This window comes from Ochotona princeps, chromosome 2 (genome assembly GCF_030435755.1).
Source record: "Ochotona princeps isolate mOchPri1 chromosome 2, mOchPri1.hap1, whole genome shotgun sequence".
Taxonomy (NCBI): Eukaryota; Metazoa; Chordata; class Mammalia; order Lagomorpha; family Ochotonidae; genus Ochotona; species Ochotona princeps.
In genome coordinates, this window is record NC_080833.1 from 96,792,636 (window position 1) to 96,811,593 (window position 18,958).

General features: G+C 44.9%; 1 protein-coding gene across 2 annotated transcripts in view; it reads right to left on the reverse strand.

The window, feature by feature from the left end:
• PTPN22 (protein tyrosine phosphatase non-receptor type 22) overlaps positions 1-18,958 on the reverse strand; it is a 58,766-nt gene that overhangs the window by 38,918 nt on the left and 890 nt on the right. For both annotated transcript variants that reach the window (XM_058660071.1, XM_058660072.1), the window contains exon 2: positions 121-229. In XM_058660071.1, coding sequence (XP_058516054.1) covers positions 121-229 — 109 coding nt within the window. The remainder of the gene's footprint in view (positions 1-120; positions 230-18,958) is intronic.

Consider the following 18,958-nt stretch of genomic DNA (forward strand, 5'->3'; position numbering starts at 1 on the left):
TGACAACTGGAGAGTAAATCTACTCTGAGATTTGGGTCCAGGGCACGGTAAGCCAAATCAGACAGCAGTGTCGGAGTTCAGAAGAAGGCAAATTTCCCGGGAAACATGCATGGCACTTACAGGGCAAAATATCCTTGTATCTGTTTTTCTTGAGATTCTGGGGCCTCTCGGCCACAGTTGTGGGATAGGTTTTGTCTGCCTTGTACTTGGTCAATTGCCTTTTCAGCTTCTGCAAAAAAAAAATCAAGAATAATCACACTTCTGAGAAAAAGGAGGTGATAAGCGCTCCCCAAAGAGTCCTTCTCTGTCCAAACATTTCACCTCACTCCTTGGAGCGTTTGGGGTGGGCTAACACCCCTGCGGACAGAGCCCTTTGGGCGAGATGGCTGCAGAGTTCAGTGAGGTCAGAGAAGCACAAGACTGCACGGCAGCTGAGTCACAGAGAGCTAAAGCTGAGGTGAAACTCACACACTCTTCAAAGATCAACGGTCTTCTGAAAGCAAGCTGAACACTCCACCCAATGGAAAACATTAAAAGTTCACTTCCCTTGCAGCTACCATTTACTTCAATGGCCAGCAGTCAAGTTATTGGGTTCCACTGCTTTTCTTCCTTCCTTTTTTTCAATCCTTCTTTCTTTGTTTTCTTTCTCTTCTCTTCTTTCTTTCTTCCTTTCATTCTTTTCTTTCTCTTTCTCTCTTTCTCTTCCTTCCTTCCCTCCTTCCTTCCTTCCTTCCTTTTTTTTCTATAGACCCAATTCTCACTACTCCATGGACACTGAGCATACATTAAATAAAATCTCTCTATGTCAAGTAAATTTTTGAAGACGTCACTTCCTAAAGCAGTAATTTTTAAAATGTGACTCAAACTTTAAGCCTCAGTTCTCAACTTTTGTTATTTTTAAAAAACATTTATTTTGGACCCTGTACTGTGGCCTAATGGCTAAGGTCCTCATATTGCATACTCCGGGATCCCATATGGCGCTGGTTTGTGTCCCAGCTGTTCCACCTCCTATCCAGCTTCCTGCTTGTGCACTGGAAAGGCAATGGAGGACGGCCCAAATCTTTGGGATCCTGCACCCACCTGGGAGACTCAGAAGAAGCTCCTGGTTTCTGGCTTTGGATTGGCTCAGCACTGGCCATTGCAGCTACCTGGGGAGTGAACCAGTGGATGGAAGATCTTTCCTTCTGTCTGTCCTTCTCTCTGGAAACTTGACTTTCCATAAAAATAAATAACTTTTTTAATTATATATTTTTTTATTTGAATGGCAGTCTGGCTTCAATGGTGGGATTTGATGTGGTCTGAAGCCAGGAGCCAGGCGCTTGCTCCAGGTCTCCTACATGGATGCACTGGCCCAAGGACTTGAGCCATCTATGCTGCTTTCCCAGGCACACTAGCAGGGAGCTGGACTGGAAGTGAAGCAGCTTGACTTGAACCAGTGCCCATATGGGATGCTGGCACTACAAGTGGAGGCTTAAGCCATAATGCCAGCTCCTATTTTTAATTTTTTGTTTTGTTTGTTTGCTTTCTTTTTCACTTGTTCACGCCTCAATCTTTAAAAAAAATTTATTTATTTCTATTGCAAAGTCAGATATACAGAGAGAAGGAGATAGAGAGGAAGATCTCCCATCTGTTTTTTCATTCCCCAAGCAGCCACAATGGTCGGTGCTAAGCCAATTCGAAGCAAGTAGCCTGCAGCCTATTCCGGGTCTCCCACGCAGGTGCAGGGTTCCAAGGCTTTGGGCCGTCCTTGACTGCTTTCCCAGGCCACAAGCAGGGAGCTAGATGGGAAGTGGAGCAGCCAGAAGACAAACTGATGCCCATGTGGGATGCCATGCTTAGAGGTGGAGCCATGATGGTGACATTCCTGCTTTTGTGTACCATACTGCAGACCAAAACTGGGGGTCAGAGGAAATGATAGCTGCTCTGAGGCTTCTTGATAGCAATCATTGTAATCTCAAAGTTTATCTTCTTTTCAGTCAAAGACACCACAAGCACTAGCTCTGATTCATGACAACTTACCCACATTTCTGAACTATGGAGGCGAGAGACACTTGTGATCATCAGGAGAAGCATTTGTTCGGTTGAACTAAAGAACATTATTGTCATTGTTTTCCTATTGACTCAACAGTGAATTAGTCACATAATGAGCATTAATCACCCTTTATGGGCAGAATTCCTAAGCTTCAACCCGGTCATCATGTTCTTTACTTTCTTTCATTTTTAATTTTTTTTTGATTTATTTATTTTTATTGGAAAGGCAGATCAGATTTACGGAGAGGAGAGACAGAAAGATCTTCCACCCATTGGTCCATTCCCCAAATGGCCACAGTGGCTGGAACTGAGCTGATCTGAAGCCAGTAGCTTCTTTTGTGGTCTCCTACGTTGGTGCAGGGTCCCAAGGCTTTGGGCCTTCCTCTATACTTTCCCAGGCCTCAAGCAGGGAGCTAGAAGGGAAATGCAAAAGCTGGGACATGAACCAGCACTCATATGGGATCCCAGCATTTGTAAGGTGAGGATTTAGCCATTGAACCATTGCACCAGGCCCTTTCCTTTTTTTTAAAAGAAAAATGTTTGTTTTAGAATTATATATCCAGGAAGCAGCACAACAGTTCAATTGGCTAATCCTCTACCTATAAGCATCAACATCCCATATTGGTGCTGGTTCAAGTTTTGGCTGCTCTACTACTCACTCCCCAAGTGAGTGCAATGGCCGGTGCTGCGCCGATCTGAAGCCAGGAGTCCAGATCCTCTTCTGTGTCTCCTGTGCAGGTGCAGGGTCCCAAGGCCTTGGGCTGTCCTCGACTGCTTTCCCAGGTCACAAGCAGAGAGCAGGCATCCAGCTCCTTTGTTAATTCCTGAGAAAGCAATGACCCAAAGCCTTGGAACCCTGTACCTGTGTGGGAAACCCAGAAGAGTTTCCTTGGTTCCTGGCTTTGGATCAGCTAAGCTTCAGCTGTTGTGGCCATTTGAGGAATGAACCAGTGAATAGAAAATCTTTCTGTCTCTCCTTCTCTCTGTAAATCTGCCTTTCCAATAAACGCAAATCTTCACACACCCAAAAACTATGTGCCCAGCTACCAAACTAAAGATTGTATTTGAAAGGCAAAGTGACAAGGATGGAGAGAGAAGTTTCCATCTGCTGGTTCAGGAGCCTTGAACTCCACCAAGTCTCCAACATGAGTGGAGGGGGCCCAGGTCTTGGATCATCATCCACTGCCTCTCAGGTGCTCTAGCACAAGAGCTGGACCAGCAGTGCGGGGCTGGGTCTTGAAGTGAGGATCCCTTATGGGCTGCCAATATCACAAGCGGTGGCTTAATCAGCCGTGGCCCCCAACTTCCTTCTTGACATTTCCTCTTTTCCTGGCCCTTACTGGTCTATGTTATCTTGGTTCCCCTCTGACGTCTCCTTCCCACTTCCCTTCCTTTTCTTATTTTCTACCTTCTAGTTGAAAATTACCTTAAGCTCCATCCAAAGTTGAATCCTGTACTTCCTTCCCTTCTCCCATTGTATCTCCTAGTGAAGACATACCAGTACTTGGTGACTTACCTAACTAAATCAAAAATCCTATTTCTAGCCCCTATTGCAGAAATGTTGAATCTCTATTTAACTCCTTAATCCCAGTCCTAAATCCCTAACTAGGTCCTTGAATCTTCCCAGAGCCTCAGTCTCAGCATACTTAAAACTAAAACCTTTATGTCTTCGTTACACCCCGGGGAAGCTTATCTTTACCCCTTTCAACTACATGCTAAAAACCCAGAGTCACTTTAGTTCTCCCTTCCAACTAGTTCCATTTCCAGTTAATAAGTTCACCCAACCAGTGTTGCCTATGTGGAATCTGTACCTGCTAGCTGTCCTCCAAGGGGTCACCATAGACACCTTTGATGGATTCTTTCCTGTAAACTTTGAACCATCACATTACCCCTTGTCTCATCCTCACATGTTTCTGTCTTTCTCCATTCAGATTCTTTGGGCATAATTCTGTACTATTTCCTAAAATGCTGCTCTCTTCGTCACTCCCATGCTCAACACAACTCTTCCTAGTTGGACCCTACACTGACTTTCCCATATTTCCTACTGGTCTCTGACCTTGAAGTGTTTAAAGATGAAGCAATCTATGTGTAGGAATTAATGTAAGGAGACTTAAGAGGTTTAAAAAAAGTGGGTGGGGAACAACACAATGACAACAACTTGACCAAATGGGTTTTCTTTTTTTAGAGAGTAAGAAACATGTTTAAGGGGTTTTTTTGTTTTTTTGTTTTGTTTTGTTTTGTTTTACTATTGTTTACATAGTTGAGAGGGATGCATACACATGTGGGTCTCCAATTAGGGTGGGGAAGGTCCAGGTATGGAGGAAGGTGATTGGGATAAATGTGTCCATTTTTTTTCTCTCCTGTGTCCACAGCAGGGAAGGGGAAGGGACCACTCCATGCTGTGAAACTACAACAGCACCTGAGGATGGGTGACAGTCCTTTGATGACACCTTAGAGACCTGATGTAAGGAAGAGAATTCTGAGGGTGTTACTTTGAGTGGTTCTGAGATCTGATCAGCTTTGTTGCATCAGGGTTGAGAAATTTTTTCCAAGATTTATTAGTGTACCAAGTCCATCTTAACATATCCACAGGCCCAGGAACATGTTGCAAAGCTTGGCCAGGAGAGTGCTCCAACCTGTTCGGCTTTCCATATTCTGATGAGCTGCTCACTATCCCCTGCTGGTTTAGATGAGCTGGCTGTCACATCCCCTGTGTTCATCTGGTCAAGCTGTCCACTGTATAGGCATCAATAACTGAGGAGGCCCAATCTAGACACATGCATCCCAAGGTTGGACCACATATCTTTTGATTTCCCCTGGGGTAGGGGTTTGAGTCCAGCCATCTATTTGTCTCGTCCCCCAAGAAACCTTGCCTGGGATGACCTCAGACTTGACTCTTGTGTGTGCTAACCAGTGCAGGGCCAGGTTCAGTCTGTCACCTCCACCAGCCAACACACATACTGGTAGATACAGCTGCTTGGTCGTTTCAGGCTTCAGCTGCATCTCCCATACAAACTGATGGGTGGTGCAACCTAGCCCAACCTGCCTTAATTCTTAGGAGTGATCAAAGAACATGCCCATTTTAAAGGGTTTTCATATGTATGCATATTGCCAAATATGAAATGTTGAACAGGTTTTAACTCTAGAAAGGTGTTATACTAATGATAAATAAGGTCACATGTGTTTGAATTATGACCAACACTAGAATTACAGTATTTATACATTAAATATGTTCCATTTAATAGACAAATTAGTGTTTTTGTTATTTGAACTTTTGCAATTTCTTCACTTCAAAATATCTTTTAAAGGAAAAAAATGCACTGTAAGTAAATTACACTATCTACATATATCTGTAATCATACAGGTACATATAGCAACATCACATGAACCAACATATGCAGATTTAACCCAATACCTAATATTTGCTAAGCGCTCACTTCTTATACACAACTTATACTTTTACAGAAGCTTTCTGAATGAAGATACTCCAGCTGCTTCATATGTAGAAAAAAAAAAATCTGAGTTCTAAACCCAAGAATCCTAAACCAACCTACACAACCAAGCCTTAAGCCAGATATGAGGGCTCTCCACAAAGTTCATGGAAAATGGGCACTGTGAAAACAAAAAACTATGCATAAATTTCAAATTATGTCTTAGGGCTAGCTTTGTGACACAGCAAGTTAAGCTGCTTGCTGAAACACTGCCACCCCATGTGGGTGCTGATTTGCATCTCAAGTGCTCCATTTACAATCCAGCTCCCTGCCAATGTGCCTGGGAAAGCACCAGAGGATGGGCAAGTAGCGGAGTCCCTGTATGCCCTTGGGAGACCCAGAGGAAGCTTCTGGATTGTGTTCCAGCCTGGCCCAGCCCTTTGGGGAGTGAATTAGTGGATGGAAGACTCGTTCTTGCTCTCTTTCATTCTCTCTCTGTAACTCTGTCTTTCAAATAAATAAAATTAAAAATTTTAAGTACATGTCAGAACACCACAATCACCTGCAGGCACTGGACAAAAGAAGATATTCTTCGGTAAATCGTATCTATCTGACAAATGGAAGAGTGTGTTTCATAAATACATGCATTAAATGTAGAAGAAGGAAAGTAAGACAGCAAGCACTCGCTGCAGTTCCACTAGCTCTGTGTGAGAAACAGTGCTGACCACCGGTTCAAACAAGGAAATGGAGACTTCACACCATCATGGTCCCAGCCGCAGCATCACCACCCTCTGCCAACACTGTCTGACTGCAGTCGGCTTCTCCACTTTCCTGAAGTCAACAATATACTGCTGGTCAATGACAACACCTATTCTTATAATTTGAAAAACAGATAACTTGTCATTTTTCTGGTACTGTGAGACAGTTGTTTGACCCTGATAAACTCCAGACATACCAACAATGCTGAATTCTGAGAGCAGCGACACTAAAACCTAGACAATGGTGGCCACATGAGTTACACCCCTGAGTGGACACTGGGTAGTCTGCAGTCACAGCAGTAATCATAGCCACTGACCTTGGCAGAATTCATAAAAATGATGAGGAAAAAAAAATTAAAACCCAGCTGCATGCAACAAAATTGATGACTTTTACAAATATAGAGTGAAAGAAGTAAAACAGAAAACACTTAACATGTAGTTCAAAGAGGATTAAAAAAAAATCTCTGTTAAAAAATAACTAATGCTGCTAGTGTTTATGTACGTTCCCCGGCAGCCTTCATCCCCATCTAAACAAGGCACAAAGGACTGACAACCAAGTATGAGTACTTTTGCATCGATGTGTTATTCTGCTTTTGAAATAAGGATCCTGGGAAATCATTTTTCAGTAAGAGATAGCTTGCTTGTGAAACTGCCAATGTTTTATGTAGCCATAACAAAGTGAGCAGTTTTGTTGAAGCCACAATTTCTGAAGAATACAGTAAATTTCAACAGTGGTGCGATTTTAATCATAGCTAGGCAAAATCGACATGTCCTAAGATTAAAAATTGTAAATAAAATGAAAAAAACCCCCTCTGTTTACTGATCTAGATAGCTCAGCAGCTGGGGAGGGGGGTATGTCCAAGCCATGCCAGACGAAGGACCAGGATGCTCCTTCCCTCTTGCCTTGCAGCAGGTGCCAGGAGTTGTGATCTCAAAGGACACCCAAAGGACTTCAGGAGTGCTGACTTGATCTGAAGGGTGCTTACATGAGTGTCTGATTTATTACTCAGCATTAACCTGTATATCTGTCTTAAAAGCATTTTGCAACATACACATATTGTGTGTTGCAATTTTCAAACATTTAAGAAATTAAAATTAGAAGACGATGCTCTGTGGTGGCAGATCAAGCCACAACTGTTCTGACATTCCATGCAGGTACCGGTTCCAAGTCCCGGCTGTTCCACTTTTTTTTTTTTTAATAAAAAAATTTCAACCTTACTTTTTTCTTTAAAAAGAGCTCCATATTTTTACTTGAAAGTCAGAGCTACAGAGAGAGAGAAGGAGAGACAGAGTTGAGAAGTGTAACAATCGGGACTTGAACCAGAATCCATATGGGATGCCAATGCCATAGTAGAGGATTCACTCGCTACACCACTGCACTGGTCCTTCAGTTCTTCCTCTTATAATCCAAATCCCTGGAAAGCAGTGGAGGATGGTCTAAGTGTTTGCACCCCTGCATCCTCGTGAGAGACTCAGAAGAAGCTCCAGTTCTTGGCTTTGGCCTAGACCATCCCTGGTCGTTGCACCCATTTGCAAAGAAAGCCAGTGGATGGAAGATCTCTCTCTGCCTTTCTCTTCCTCTCTTCTCTCTCACTGTAACTCTGGCTTTCAAATAAGTAATTTAAAAAGCTATTTATTTATTTTTATTGGAAAGGCAGATTTACAGAGAGAAGGAGAGACAGAAAGATCTTCCATTCACTCCCCACGTGGTCACAACTGCTGGAGCTGAGCCGATCCAAAGCCAGGAGCCTCTTCCAGGTCTCCCACATGGGTGCAGAGTCCAAGGCTTTGGGCCATCTTCTATTGCCTTCTCCAGACCACAAGCAGGGAGCTGGAAGGGAAGTGGAGCAGCTGGGACATAAACTGGCCCCCATATGGGATGCTGGTGCATGTAAGGCAAAGGATTAGCCACTAGGCCATCATGCTGGGCCCTAAAGCTTTTTTAAAAATTAAAATCAGTAGATAAGTTGGAGGTTAGTAGAACAGAGATGGAAGGGATCAAGACCACAGGCTCAAAAGCTATACACCTTGGAGCAAGTGTTGGTGCCACCGTTATGACACTGCTTGAGATGGCTGCGTGGCATATCAGAGTGCTGAGTTCAAGTATCAGCTCCAGTTTCAATCCCAGCTTCCTGCTAACAAGCACTATGGGAGGCTGCAGGTGATGGCTCAAGTATGTGGGTCCCTAGCATCCATGCGCAAGATCCAGATTACAGTTCAACCTGGCCTACCACCAGCTGTGGCAGAAATATGGAGAATGAACCAGCAAATAGAAAAATCTCTGTCTTTGTTTTTCAAAAGAAAGAAAGAAGGGGAAGAAAAAGGAAAGACAAGTAGAAAACAATTAAAATATAAGCTAAAGAAGCAATTAGAACATTAGAGTTTTATTTCAAATCCTGGAACTTAGGAAAGAGTCTTGATCTTTACTGCCTCACAGTGTGCTAGTCAGGAGGCTAACGGGCAGAACTGAGTCACAGCCTTGCCTTCGGGAAGCTTCAGTCTGATGAAAGCAGGGAGCAATCCATGGTACAAAGAAAAGCAAAGTTGAAATTGTGATAAATGCCATAGGAAACAGAAGGAACTAATAAGAATTTACAATAGAGATTGGAATCAAGAAAGACTGCTCTGAGGTTGACCACCACGCGGAGATCTGAAGAACAAACAAAATGTCAACCATATAAAGAGTGAGAGAAGCGCAAGACAGAGGCAAACGCAGGTGTGCAAAGGCCCTTAGTGGAGGAACCAGGGCAAGGACAAGACATTACACATGACATGACACACTGGAAGGCTAGACAGCGTTCACCCCTTGTGATTTAAGTGTTTTCTTCAAAGATTTATTTATTTATTTATTGCAAAGTCAGATATACAGAGAGGAGGAGAGACAGAGAGGAAGATCTTCCATCCGATAGTTCACTCCCAAGCAGCTGCAACGGCTATACCTGTGCCAATCCTAAGCCAGGAGCCAGGAGCTCTTCCAGGTCTCCCATGTGGGTGCAGGGTCCCAAGACTTTGGGCCGTCCTCAATTGCTTTTCCAGGCCACAAGCAGGGAACTGGATGGGGAGTGGGGCCGCCGGGATTAGAACTGGCGCCCATAAGGGATCCTGGTGTGTTCAAGACATTGACTTTAACCGCTAGGCTATCATGCTGGGCCGTGATTTTTTAATTTTTAATTAGTTTTTAGTAGATCCAAAGTGTGTTGGAAGTAAACGAGGTTTCTGTTCATGACTCACTTTTAAAAACTATCAATTAATTTATCTTCACTTCCTTGAAAGATAGAGCAACAGAGACAAAGGTAAACAGAGATGTGCCATCCACAGTCAATCCCCAGTGACCACAAAAATCAAGGTTGGACCAGGTCGAAGCTAGAAACCCAGAATGCCTCCAGGTCCCCATGTGGATGGCAGGGAGGCCCAAGCACCTGATTTGTCAGCTGCTGCCTCCCAGGGTGCATTAGCAGCAAAAGAAAAAGAGTGGCCGAAACTCAACTTGGTGCTCCAATTGAGGATGCAGTAGTGGCTGGCAGCAGCTGAAGTGGCTGCCCTATGATATCTTACAATGCCCAGAGTCTGCAACACAGTTCCAGAGTGAGCTACTGCAACTTTGGAAAGCAGTTGAATAAAACATCCACAGGAGGAAATACAGACTGAAAGTAATAATGGGGGAGGGGGGCAGGGAGGAGACTGGTACAATGGTTCAATTAGCTAATCCTCTGCCTGCAGTGCCAACATTCCATATGAGTGCTGGCTCACGTCCCAGCTGCTCCATTTCCCATCCAGCTCTCTCTGTTTATGGCCTGGGAAAGCAGTAGAGGACGGCCCAAAGTCTTGGGACCCTGTACACACATAGGACATCTAGAGGAAGCTGCTGGCTTCTGGCTTTGAATCGGCTCAGCTTCTGCCATTACAGCTATTTGGGGAGTGAATCAATAGATGGAAGATTTTTCTCCCACTCTGTCTCTCCTTCTCTCGTAAGTTTACCTTTCCAATAAAAATAAATAAATCATTTTTTAAAAAAATGTAATTATGATTCAGAAGTTAAAAGAAATTAAATTAATGTTAAGAATGTTCTATAAAAATTATGTTGTGATTTTACCCAGGGTTGCAAATCCTGGCTTTTCATTTGGTGGGTAAAATGAGAATCATACTTTCCTCTGGAGGTTGTTATAATGAGGAACTGAGGAGGTCGATGCCAGAGTCCCCTGTGAACACAATATCCAGTCCTGGCTGCCCCACTTCCGATCCAACTCCCTGCTGTATGTCTGGGAAAGCAATGAAACGGTCCAAGTACTTAGGCCACTGAACACACAGGGGATACCCAGATAAAGCTCCTCGCTCCCAGCTTCTGACCAGCCCAGCTCCCATAGTTTGCAGCTATTTGGCAATATTCTTTAGCCCAAAATAAAAACCATGATAAGGTGCCACTTAGCTCCAGTGAGAATGGCCTATATGCAGAAGTCAACTAAACAACAACTCCTAGCGAGGATGTGGTTAAAAAGGTGTCCTACTCCACTGTTGGTGAGAGTATAGAGTAGTGCAGCCTCTATGGAAGTCAGTATGGAGAGCGCTCAGACAACAGAAAATTGATCTACCATGTGACCCAAGCTATTCAACTCCTGGGAATATATCCAAAGGAAAGGAAATCTGTGTGTGAGAGAGAGCATCCTGTAACCCTATATTTATAGTGGTGCAATTCACAATGGTGAAGAAATGGATACAATACAGATGTCCGTCAACAGAGGAATTGATAAAGAAATTGTGGTACATCTACTCCATAGACTACCACTCATCCATTAAAAAAGAACAAAATCCTACTGATTGTGACAAAATGGTCCCAGCTGGAGATCATTATGCTCAGTGAAATAAGCCAGTTCCAACCAGCCTTGGCTGGGCTGAAACACCCAACAGTAAGAACCAGAACAGGTGAAAGCCAGTCAGGAAAGGTTACTGTTCCTGCCATGGGCTGGCCCATGGACTCACCAATATGCGCAAGAGCTGGCATTGTGAGAGGTTCTGATGGAGGAGCTTGGTCAACTCCTCTGTTGGGACACAGTCCCAGCATAAGAACCACAACAGAGAACAATCCAGACCTGGCTAGGGGACTGTACCCACCAGCATATATTTGGCACAGGTCTGGGGCGAACCAAGCTGGGCCAGTTCATATCATCTGCTGATGAATCCAAGTGCCAGAATGGAGTGTAGGTCTGGCCGGGTTGGGTCGCAGCACAGCCCAGTTCACATGAGGGCCAGGACTGGGGGCTGACTGGGCTGGGTTAGACCACCCCCACAAGTGTGAGTTGGAATTGGGGGTGGTCTGGCCAGGCTACAGCACCCACTGGCAAATGTTGAGGAGAGGCAGGCCATGCCAGACTGGGCCACAGCACCCAACCAGCATACGTGAGACCCAGGGGGGGAGGGAGAAAAGCTGGTAGGGGAATGTGGAGGGCTCCCCTGCTGGACCACATTCCCACTGGTTAGCATGAGTTGAAATGGGGGCAGACCAGACCGGGTAGGGCTACAACACCTGTTGGCTTCATGTGGGCTAGATAAGGGGAAAGCCTGGCTGGGTTGACTGTTCCTACTGGTGCAAGCCTAAGCCAGAGTGAGAGTGGGTTGGTTGGGTTTTGCCTTAGCATTAGCTGGCAGATACTGGCACGGGCAGAGGGGCAAATTCTGTCAAATTAAACTGCAAAATCACCTGGAGAGTGCAAGATCTGGGAGTGGGAGTGGGCCCAGTAGGGAAACAGTGGGCACCTCCCCCTTGGGTTGCTACTCTGACTGGTGAGCATAAGAACCAGGACTGGGGCAGGCATAGCCAGATAGGGAGTGCTACTCGCTAGTGAGTATGTGGGCTGGATAGTGGGGATGGTTGGGTTGAACCAGGCTTCAATGCCCATTGACATGTATGAGAGCTGAATGGGATGTGGGATAGACTGGACCAGTCTGCTGTACATACTGGCAAGCACAGGGACCAGGGCAGGGAGCAGGCCTGGTGGGGGTTATTGTGGGTCACTCCAACTAGGCTGCAGCTCCCACTAGTGTATATGAAGGCCGAGTTTTTGGTGGGCAGGATTGGGCTGAGCTGCAATACCCATTGGTTTGTGTAGGAGACAGGGCTGGGGACAGAACTGACCCAGTAATTGCAACCACCAGCATGTGCATAAGCTGACTGGGGTTACGGACTGTGCCGGACCCTGTATTAGTGAGCACACACAAAGAACCAGGTCTGGGATCAAATCAGATGAAGTTTCTATGGGAATCCCCCAACTGAGCCACTGGACTCAGAACTCGAACCATGGAGAGAATTTCAGGTTTCATGGTCTGATCATTGAGTCATGGGTCAGAGCTGAGCCTCAGTGGCTCAAATGGAGCAGTGGACAGCATACCCAGGTGCATATGGAGGATATGGCAATCCATCAGAACTGGCAGAGAACACTTGGTACCGCAACAGAGGACGGAGGACAGAACAAATCAATCAACTACCCCAGCCATGTGTTGCCAGTAAAAATGAAAATCTGGGCACAATGACCCTAAAATGTCAGCCAGTGGATTCTGGAGAGATTTCTTCATGCTTAGAGTGGCAAGATCGGCAGTAATTCAAAACTGTTGAACTATCGAAACCTCATGAGCAGTGCCCTCAGAGCATGCCCCACGTTGGGGACCCTGGGGTGGTGTCGGTGGCTACACTCCATCCCAGGATGCAGAGGCATCTGGGAGGCTGGTTGTGGCTTCTCTCCTTGTCTCCCTCCTTCCCCCAGATACAGCAAGGAAAGAAAGAGAACATGGAAATTGTTCTCACCCACCTTCCTGTAGCCCTTGACCCTAATCCTCCTAATCAATTATGTAAAAATCATCAAAAGTTAAAATTTTAAAAAAGAGCCAATTCCAAAAGGACAAATATCGTATGTTCTCTCTGATATAAATCAGTTGCTATGCAAATTACAAAATAAATAGATATAGGTAATTAAGTATATATTTATATCTCATAGAGGAACTGTGTAATAAAGACTAGCACACTTGAAAGTAATGTTGCAGTATGCGTCTCTATTCCAAAATGAAAGTAGCACTCCCAATGAAACATGTAAATAAACCTGTACAGTATGATACCAGATTTTCTATCTTTGCCTATATCTACCATATCATGGTATATTTAAATAGCAAAAAATTAACCTTATAACTTTTACTAAGGGACTATACTACTGTGATAATTCAAGGGAAAATGAGGAGGGAGGATGGGGACATGGAGGGAAGAATTCCTATACCCACAAAACTACATTGTCGCAAATAATAAATATGCTTGAATAAGGAAAAAAAGAAAAAAAGGACAAAAAGAGGAAAAAGGAAATTATTTTACAGCAAAATAAAGTTATTTTAAAGTCTGTCCCCCTCCTAATTATGTTGCTCAGTGATAATGGGGGGTCTAACTTCAGCATTAACATACGAGGAAGTGAAAGGTCAAACATTTTCATTCCCAGGACTAGCAATAATTTATTTTTAAAAATGTACAAATAGGAATTTATATAACTTATTCCATTATTTTCTCAGCAATTCTGCAGTAAATGTTTATTTCCTGCTTTTGGTGACTTCTTCAAGGTCATAAGGCGAATAAGGGGCAGAAACTAAATTCAAACCAAGCTGTGTAAATCCAGAGTAGGAATGACTAACAGATGGTAAAGCCAGAATACCCAAGCTAGAAATTCAGTTCTACCACTTAGTACGTGACACTGAGCCAGTCAATTAACTTCTAAGGGCCTGGTTTCTCACCTATAAAATGGAAATAATAACAGGACCTCCCTCAGTGGAGCAAATGACTTATGACATGAGCATTTAGAAAGCGTCTACATGAGATAGAGGAGGCTTTGCTGGTGTTACAATTATTATTCTTTCATTATACCAGCCTACATCATCAGTCATTAAAATTTACATACATTTTAATCAGCATGATTAAAAGTCTTGGCATAATGCAAAATGGAAACTGAATATAAAATTTTATCTATGCTATTATTATAACATAGATAAATATAAAAATATATAACATGTTACATAAATGGACAAATTTTAAAAGATGCAGATAGAAAGTTTTGTTTGTTGGAATGTTGGTGTCACGGTTAACTTATTTTATTCTAACTTGCAATGATGCTGTGTTAGCCAGAGTCACAATAATAAGTGCTTTTGAAAGTGCCTTTAAGAAATTTTCCATGGTGTGGTTGCACACTGCTATTTCTGCTACATGGAAACTGTGCTAGGGGCCCAGGCTGTGGTGTAGCAGGCAAAGCCACCCTATGTGACACCAGAATCTCCTATGGGTGTCAGTTCCATATTGGCTACTCCACTTCTGATCCATTTTCCTCTTAATGTGCCTGGAAAGCACCAGAAGGTGGCCCAAGAACTTGAGCCAGTAGGAGACCTAGCAGAAGCTCCTGGCCTTTGGCTTCAGCCTGAGTCAGCCATTGCAGCCAGTGAGCCAATAGATGGGAGATCTCTCATCTCTCCCTTCCTCTCTCTCCATAACTTTGAGTTTCAAGCAAATATATCAGTCTTTAAAAATTAAAATAAAATTTAGGCCCAGTGCAGTGACCAAGCTCCTAAAGTCCTCGCCTTAAACACACCAGGATCCCATATGGGTGCCAGCTTTAATCCTAGCAGCCCTGCTTCCCATCCAGCTCCCTGCTTGTGGCCTGGGAAAGCAGTCGAGGATGGCCCAAAGCCTTGGGACCCTGCACCCACATGGGAGACCTGGAGGAGGTTCCTGGCTCCTGGCTTCAGATCGGCGCAGCACCGGCCATTGAGGTCACTTGGGAAGTGAACCATCGGATGGAAGATCTTCCTCTCTATCTCCTCCTCTCTGTATATCTGACTTTGTCATTAAAAAAATATTTTAAAAAATTAAAATAAAATTTAAAAATAGTATTGACTGGAGACACACCCTCAGGCTGGGCGCTTTGAGGAAATCGGTGTTACTGGCTAACGCAGACTACTATGGCACAAGCATGAATTGCCAGGGCTTTGCAATAAGACATTCTGGGCTTAAATTTCTTCTCTAAAGCAGAACACTGGAAGAATGTAGGCCAATCAGAGCCTCAGATTCAGGCCGAAGCTGGAATCTAAGAGTGTCATCCAGGTCTCCCACAGGGGCGCAAGGACCCGACCACTCGGGCCATCTTCTGCTCTCCCCCTCGTTCTTTAACAGGGAGCTGGATAGAAAGCGCAGCTGCCAGGACCCAAGCAAGCACCCACAAACCAGTTAAACCTGCTGTGCCTCGAAGCTGGCCCCAAGGGTTTATTATTATTATTATTGAAAAGTAAATAACATAATAAATGTTGATACTGCTTTGACATCTCCCCTCAAAATATCACAATTGTAATTAAATATTTTATAGAGTGCTTAGTTGTTTAATGTCTGCCTCTCTAAGACATCCTCTAATGTCTTAGAAAAATAAGCGCCACCACGTCATGGTGCATTCCCAGAATGTAGAACAACGTTTTGCATACAGTAAGCATTCAATAAATATTTGAATGTCCATATTAAATCCTTAGATGAGTGGTCAGTGGCAACTTCAACGTCGGAAGGATCATTGCATTCAATCCTGGCTCACAGAAAAGACCTAGCCAGGACTTCAGTTTATCACAGCTGGGCTGCTGTATCCACCTACAAATATTGCGCGCCACACAAAGATACCTGGCCAAGATGGAAGTAGGGACTAAGGAGGCCAGCGCTGTGGTGAGAAAAGCAGCAGGAATGGCCCAAGTGTTTAGGCCCCTGCATTCTCCTGGGAAGTCGGAAGAAGCTCCTGGCTTCTGCCCGCCTCAGCCCCAGCAGCCCCAGTGGGGAGTGAATCAGTGGGTGAAAGATCTCTATGTCTCTCCCTCTCTGTAGCTCTGCCTTTCAAATAAATAAAATCTCTCTCTCTCTTTCTCACTGTCTCTCTTCAAAGAAAAAAGCCAAATAGAAGGAGGGGCTGAAATTTGAACCATGGGCTTGGGGAAGGAAAAAACAGAGTAAGGTGCGCAGGGCATCCAGTTGAAAGTGGAGATGTGATCTGGGGATGATCACCAAGGCCAGCGCATTAGGCTAAGCCACTGGCTTGGGGTCACAGATTCAATCTTCCAACCTCCATAACCATCAAACCCTGGGCAAGGGTCTTCTGAGCTTAGGTGGGATGTGGCATGGCAGCAGGTGGAGAGACCTCCAATCAAATGGCTGAGCCCACCTTGTCCCAGAACACAATCTGGCCCTAGCCACTGTTTTAATGCTTCCCCAACCTGCAGAATTGTGTGCGCGCTTTCTCTCTCTCTGTCTCTCTGGTGTCTCAGCTGCACCTTTAGGTGGGGCTGCATGAAGACAAAACTTTTTCCACTGGGGACATGAGTCAGTGAAGAGCGTGATTCCACTTAATCATCTTCCCAAAACAAGGGTCTTAATACGAGAAGCTCGAAAAGCAAGGAAGTGATTAATGTAGAAGTCAGCATGGTGACTATCAGTGGGGAAGGACAGACAGGAGAGCAGGAGGAGCGGGGGCTGGAGAGGAGTTTACCCAGGGCCTGGGGGTCTGACAATATTCTGTGCGGTTTCTTTTCTTCTTTCTTTCTTCTTTTTTTTTTTCTTTTCTTTCCTTTTCTTTCTTTCTCTTTCTTTTCTTTTCTTTCTTTTCTTTTTCTCTCTCTTTCTTTCCTGTTTGTTCTTATTGTTCATGACCTTTTGGCAATTTGGCATCTCTTGACCCAGGGGTTAGCTGGCTGACGGCTGCTTTGTAATCGTACTCACACATTTGACATCATTTTCTAAAAGTGTTTAGATCCACAACTTTAGGCGACTTTAAACACACACACACACACACACACACACACACACACACACAAGTTTTTAAGCAAAGTCCAGATCTGTATATTAGAAGCTCACTTGGGTATGGACCAAGGCTGGAGACAGGGAGTCTGCTCTAAGGTGCTCAGAGATGACAATGACCAGAGTAAGAAACTGCAAGCACTGAAGCATGTGGGATCACTGCTGTTGAACACACAGAGCCTGCCCTACCCCACGGTGTCCTTTTGATTCTTAGGCCTTACAGGCATTTAGTTCAGGAGTTATAGTCTAAGGGCAGGCACGTGTCCAAGCAGACACATGGACCAGGCCTTCCGCCGTCTCAGCTCTCTGGGACGCCTGCCCAAAGGGATTTGGACTGCTGGTCAGTCGTAGTGAGAATGTGTTTTGCGAGAGACTGCTGTTTCCAAGTTGAGCTGACAGGGGGGCTTCCCACCACAAAACAACACTTAAGCATAATCCCTTGTGGTTGTATCTCTACTGCCTGGTACCAGAATGCTACCTCCACGAGGGCAAGGTTTCTGTCTCTGTGTTTCACTGCTGTCTCCCCAAGGCCTAGAGCTCAACCCAATACATGGCCGGGACCTGAGAAATACAACTGAGTGAATGACCACATGTAACTACGATTATTATTTATATTTAGTCACCTGTAAGGATAGCTAAAGCATACAGGATTATCCTCAATCTGTGAATCAGACAGTGGTAGTACTCAGGGAAAATAAAGAACACATCAAATCAATAATAACTTGGGCCCGGCGGCGTGGCCTAGCAGCTAACGTCCTCGCCCTGAACACCCCGGGATCCCATACGTTCTAATCCCGGCAGCTCCACTTCCCAGCCAGCTCCCTGCTTGTGGCCTGGGAAAGCAGTCGAGGACGGCCCAATGCTTTGGGACCCTGCACCTGCGTGGGAGACCTGGAAGAGGTTCCTGGATCCTGGCTTTGGATCAGCCCAGCACTGGCCATTGAGGTCACTTGGGGAGTGAATCATCGGATGGAAGATCTTCCTCTCTGTCTCTCCTCCTCTGTATATATCTGACTTTGTGATAAAAATAAACACACCTTTTTAAAAAAATCAATAATAACTTGGTTGGCGACAGAAACAAGATTCATTCAATTCTCGTGCTTCCCCACCCCCACTTCTTCACAGGTGAAGCGAGCGAAGGTTTCAGTGTCTTCTGCCTCTCTTAACACAGTTGAAACTATCGCAGACTCTCTGGGTTAGCAGAAGCCCTGTGCTCCCTGCTCAGCTGCCAACCCAACGCTCCCGACCCAAGGCCACCTGCCTGCACCCCCTGGCACTCCACCTTCCCTGCTGGCCTCTGCTCCCCACACTGGCTATATACCTCTTCAGTCAGGAAAAAGTTATGAGAAATCTGCTACAAAACCATGTGTTCTGATGATACGTGTGTGTGTGTGTGCGTGTGTGTGTGTGTGTGTGTGTGTGTGTGTGAAGAATAGGGAAAAGTCAAGAAGAAAGGAAATGTGGCACTGGGTAATTTGAATGCTCTTCAAAAACCTTTATCAGCCAAATGAAATCCCCTAGAGAGGCTCAAAATGGAATGCTCCGTGAACAAGTCACTTCCCTCTTAGTATGAGTTAAAATGAGCAGTCTGGGAGCCAGTGCCATAGCTCATGAGGCTAGTCCTCCACCTGCAAGTGCCAGTATCCCACATGGACACCAGTTCATGTCTTAGCTGCTCCACTTCCCATCCAGTGCCCTGCCTCTGCCTGGGAAGGCATGGAGGACGCCCAAAGCCTTGGGACCCTGCACTTGCATGGGAGATCTGGAGGAAGTTCCCAGCCCCTAGCTTTGGATCAGCTCATCTTCGGCCACTGTGGTGATTTGGGGACTGAACCAGCAGATGGAAGATCTTTCTGTCACTCCTCTCTGTAAATCTGCTTTTCCAATAAAAACAATTT